The 5,477-nt window shown below is 35.4% G+C and overlaps 1 protein-coding gene across 1 annotated transcript in view; it reads left to right on the top strand.

Annotated features, from left to right (window-relative positions):
• Positions 1-5,477, top strand: part of FMN2 (formin 2) — a 108,923-nt gene that overhangs the window by 90,682 nt on the left and 12,764 nt on the right. The window contains exons 15-16 of the mRNA XM_012730879.1: positions 73-124; positions 2,468-2,617. Of these exons, the coding sequence (XP_012586333.1) occupies positions 73-124; positions 2,468-2,617 (202 nt within the window). The remainder of the gene's footprint in view (positions 1-72; positions 125-2,467; positions 2,618-5,477) is intronic.

The raw sequence follows: 5,477 nt of genomic DNA, 5'->3' as shown, positions 1-5,477 counted from the left end.
AATCATATTTATCTCGAGGTAATAATAACTATTTTCATTTTCTCATATTTTTTTCTCTTCTTATATTTTTAGCTAAAATTGACCAAGAGACAGAGGAGACTTCACTGACAGAGACTCATAAATGGTGAGAAATTATTTTCCTTTAATATAAACTTTCTTATCAAAATAGTCTTAAAAATACTTAGTATGTTTCATCCAAGGAACCAATAATTAGTTCAATTTTTATTCAAGCATTAAAGAAAAAATAAATTAATAGTCTACTTTAATTCCACATTAAATTTTATTCCATACTAATTTTATTTTTGTAACTGATATACAATCTTGTTAAACATCAAATTATTATGAATAACTTAGTTATCTGAAGCTGTTCTAAATAGCTTTGGATAAGACTTAGTATTTGTGGATATATAAGATACATGAAAATAGTAAGAAATAACTAATAGGAGAAAAGATTGATGAATTTGGTTATAGAAAACTGTAGGGTCTAGACAGGCCTAGAGCTTCTCTTGTATCCTTCACTTCTAGAATGAGATCTGCAATTATGGGTGAGCATAGACATTTTCTCAGAAATCTCCCTCTTTGTCTGCTTCAGTCATCTTTTCTCCTTTCCCTATTAAGTTTCTTCAGAGAACCAGGTGTGTGTGTGTGTGTGTGTGTGTGTGTATACGCACACACAGAGAGAGAGGGAGAGAGAGAAAAAGACTGATTTTTAAGGAATTGCACCTTGGCACACTGGCAGGATTTCATGTTACAATCTTGAGTTTGAAAACATTCTGGAGACAGAATTCCTTCCTACTCTGGGAATCAGTCTTTTTTTTTAATATCCTCAACTGTCTGGATGAGACTCACCCACATTGTGTCCTGCTTTAAATGTTAATCACATCAAAAATATCTTTACAGACACATCTAGACTGTTGTTTGACCCAGGATTGTTTGCCCTACTTAGCCAAGTTGACATATCAAAATAACCATCATATTCTAAAGAAATCTGATTACTCTTAAGAGAAAATTTTGTTTGCAGTTATTTGTCATTGCATTTTTAGGCATTACCCTATATAATATACCCTATATAATCTGTAAACAAATATTACATATGTAGTAGTTACTGATTTGTTATAAAATACTATGCTAGGGAAATTGTTAAACACAATTGCTGAGTTTCTATGAAAAGTAAAATCTGAGGTCAATGCCTTAAATTATAACAGAAATTCCTTTAGCTACAGGAAAGAAACACTGGCTAGTGACAAGCTATTACTAAGCTATCTTTGAAATTTAAAATAAAAGATGAGAACAATAGGTCACAGGAAACATTTTCCCAAGAAATAAATCTCTTGTACCATTTTTGCTTCAGTCTTAGATAATAGTGAATTAGTAATTCTATGCAGCAAGCCAGTGTAACCCTGGTCTCATGGACATTCTAATCAAACATTATCAATCCAATCAAATACCTACTTATTAGGAGTGATAGCACCCTGATATTGGATGACAAACTGAATACAGACACAAACATGTATGTGTATGTTTTAATCACAGCATAATATGGACAAATAAAATTATTTTAGAAAATTTTGCCAGGATTAATCAGACTTGAGCTTTGTTTAGCAGAAGTAGTGCTAGCTCTTGGTCAAAGTGAGTAGAAGGGTGTTTGTGTGTGTGGGGGGGTGATAGCAAGGATTACTGGGACACTGTACTTCTTTTGAAGAAACTCTGGTCACACTCTTACTCATTGCCCAGGATAATTCTCCCTGACATTATCAGGCTATGACCTAGGTTCTTTTCAGCACGTTGTTCATGGGAATGGGAAAATTCTGTTACGTCATTAACCTACCATTTACTAGTGGCATGTTCTTTGCTAAATAACTCTTTAGAAGTTTTTCTGAGCTTTTGCAGTTGGATATGAAGCACCTATGAGTGGCAGTTTCAGGAGAGCAGAAGTTTGTCATCAGTGCTGAATGACATTCTAGTATCTACTCAATGTATGGCCATGATCTCCAATGAAAGACTTTCTGATCATCTCCTGGGACTTTTGGTTATTTTCCCACAACAGTACAGTGGATCAAATAACATAAAAGTAATATAAATACCCATCTGACTTATAGAAGATATAAATTAGTTTGTGCACAAATGATTGGTACTTTATTTATTAGAGTTTAGAAAGTATAGACCAAGTACTTCAACTTGACTACAAGTTCAATTCAGAAATATGTTGGGCACACAGTGATTAATTTTGAAAAAGAAAGGCATTGTTATCAAGAATATGAATGATTCTTGTAGCAACCACTAGTTATTCCCAATCTCTAACATGAAATCATAGAGAACTCTTAGTGTCTGGAAGTTTGAGTCTCCTTGGTAATGATAATAACATGAATAAAATCAGCATTTGGATAGAGAAATATTCTATATTGAGAAGTTATTATAGCCTTTATACTCATATGTGTGTGTGTGTGTGTGTGTGTGTGTTCAACAGCTTTTTGGAGACAACAGCTTATTTCTTAATGAAACCAAAACTTGGTGAGAAAGAGGTGTCCCCAAATGTTTTCTTCAGTATCTGGCATGAATTCAGCTCTGATTTTAAAGACTTTTGGAAGAAGGAGAACAAGCTTATTCTACAAGAGAGGTGGGATTTTTGTTTTCCTTTTCACTTGACCGGTGGCATTTCAAAACTGATTTTTTGCTAAGTTTTATTAGTAGGTTTGTCAGCTTTTATAGACTGAATGAAAAAATATTGATGGCTTTTAACTGGGGCATCAAGGTTAATAAAGCACTAAAATTTGGGAAAATTGAGTATAAAGAATCAGCATGGAGGCTGTGATGCTGTGGAGAACTGCTGAGGTACTGGTTTGTCAGGACCTCTGTGTGATAAGATAGTTTCCTCTATGATGAGGAAGCTGTAGAAAGCAGACATGCTCGGTGAAGGGCCTCCTCACCTCAAATGATCAGTAACAAAGATGCTAAAGGTAAGATGAATTATTTTTGCATTGTGGGTTTTCCTCAATTCATGGGATATTATCAGAATTTCACCTTTGTATCAAAATTTGTTCCAGATGTCACCAAGGAACAAGTGACCTATACTGAAAAAATAATCTAATAAAATGCTCTAAATATTTTCAGGAAGGGAAACTTCCCCTCAAGTATATGCAGCTAAGTCTCTGTCACCGTGATCATGAAATTCCATAGTGGTGTATTAAATATAAACTCAGGAAAAAGCTGTATCAGGACATCATCCCGAAGTAGCTAGGTCAAATGGGAAAATGAAAAGGAAACACACTATACTGTAGACTATCCCTAATACTAACAAAGTTAGTGTTCTTTCCAAAATGATTTCAGTAACAATAGCTCTGCCCTTTAGAAAATGTAAACTTTAAGGAACGTTGATCATCATACCACTGTTCAGCAAAGCAAAGGGATGTGTGACTAGCCATAGATTTTTTAAAATAAAAAAAAAATCAACAAAATTATGTGAAAAAATAGAGGATTGCATAAATAAGCCTTCTTAAAGGGTAACGTATACTTCATATAAAAAGTTAACTTTCAGGTTAACTTAAAGGCCTCCTGAAGGAGAATAAAGAGAATGATGGTTAGTCCTAAAGGAAGAGATTTTTCAAAAACTTCTCAAAGGCTTTCTTCAGAGACTAAGAAGAAACTAGTTCGAAACAAATTATACACAACTTTGAATGCCTCATTAAGAAACTTAAACATTTTTTTTTCTTTGCAAGTGAGTAAGTGACTGGGATGATTCACATATTTGAGACAGTCGGAAAGGCTTGATTTGGCCAGTGGGAGCTCAATTGTAGGGTCCAGGAGACATAGGAGACAGCTTGGAAAGTCATCAGGGATGTGGAATTAGAGAAGTGGGGCATAGTTTAAATTATTAGTAACAGCATGTTAACCTTTACATGTGCTTGGAAAGGCCAGTGAAGAAGGAGAAAAAGAACTCAAAGTGTGGATGTCTGTGAATGATTATTTTCACAGCAGAAAGTCCCGTCGATAAGAGGAATGCCCACTGGGATTTGGAACTTGAGGGAAAGTTTAGAGTTGGAAGCATGGCAGTGAAGTTTTCAACATAGAAATCATAGTTGGAATTATAAAGTGGAGGTTCCTACAGAAATCACAGCATCAGGATTAGAGCCAGAGGGAAATAGGACATTGGAAGGGGGATAGTTAATGTTTAAGAAGCAGCCAAAGAGATTAAGGAAGAATGTTTCAGAAAGATGCTTGAAAAACTCAGAAATTCCCTAGAGTCACAGAATATGAGAGCATAAAAAATTTAAGTGTCCTAGCATGCGGGGGAAAGGAAGGATTAGAGATTGCTGGTAGACTGCCAGTTAGAAAAGTATTGACAAATTTCCCACTCATAGGAGAGACTGCCATGAATGAAGGGGAGTGTGTATGTGTGTGTTCATGAGTGAATTTTGTTTTGTTTTCTTTGAAACGAGAGTATAACCATAACATCTTTCCTCATTGATAGCCATTTCAAAGTTGTGGAGAAGTTATTTTCCTAAGGTAAACTCATTCATGAATTAGGATGATTTCTTAAGCTGTCATCAAAGAAGTTCAGACTGTAGGGAATTAATTTGGCTGGTTGATTATATTTATTCTTTTACCACATAAATTCACTCAAAATAGTTTCAGGAGACACTGATGTATATCATTTCCACTTTATGTTCATGGAAGGAATTGTGGTTTGCGTAACAAAACATAGAACATGTATACCCAGCAGTCGTGGAATCCTAAATTGACTGTAAATATTCCTCAAAATTTACCTTATTTTGTTAATAGCAGTGACATACTTGTGCTGTGTGTTTCTGTAGTGTGAATGGGTGTGTCAGGCATCTGTGTGAGGCCAGGATTTTAGACCATGTCCTCAAGTCTTACTGTCCATAATAAATTGCCTTTTGAAAGGCGGTTTCAAAGGAATTTGAGTCAAGAGCTAATATAATCTCATTCTAAATGCTTTCCAGAAACATTTGAGGTGTAAATACAGTGTTTTCATAAACAAAGTCAGAGATTGTCAGTCATAAATTGGAAATTCAACTCAAATCCAGAGCTGTGCCTGGAGAGACTTATTTTTGTTTTGTTTTGTTTGCCTTTAAGTAAGCACAAGTAGCCCTTGGTTGACTGTTTCCGATGTATTTTTGGGGATTCTGTGTATATTTTAAGTCACTGGGTTTACAAAGGAGACAACACAGAGCAGGAATAAACCCCCTCAAATCACCTTAATCCCACAGGCATCTAATGCCTACTTCTGTCTCTACTGGAGGCCAAGAAAACAGCAACTTTAAAGCTGGTGCCCCTGAAGCCTTTGGTAGAGTCCCCCTTTACTGCTCCTTTCTCTGTGTGTTTCATCTTTTTCTTTTCTTACATTAATTTTTTTTTAAAGATTTATTTATTTGTGCATACAGAACTGGGGTACAGGTCAGAGGCTCAGGGGCGGTGAGAGGCTTCACCAGAGAGAGTGGGGAGCAGAACAGGCAGAT

The sequence above is a fragment of the Condylura cristata genome, unplaced genomic scaffold (assembly GCF_000260355.1).
Source record: "Condylura cristata isolate star-nosed mole 26May11 unplaced genomic scaffold, ConCri1.0 scaffold00029, whole genome shotgun sequence".
NCBI lineage: Eukaryota > Metazoa > Chordata > Mammalia > Eulipotyphla > Talpidae > Condylura > Condylura cristata.
This window is presented reverse-complemented; position numbering and strand designations above follow the sequence as displayed.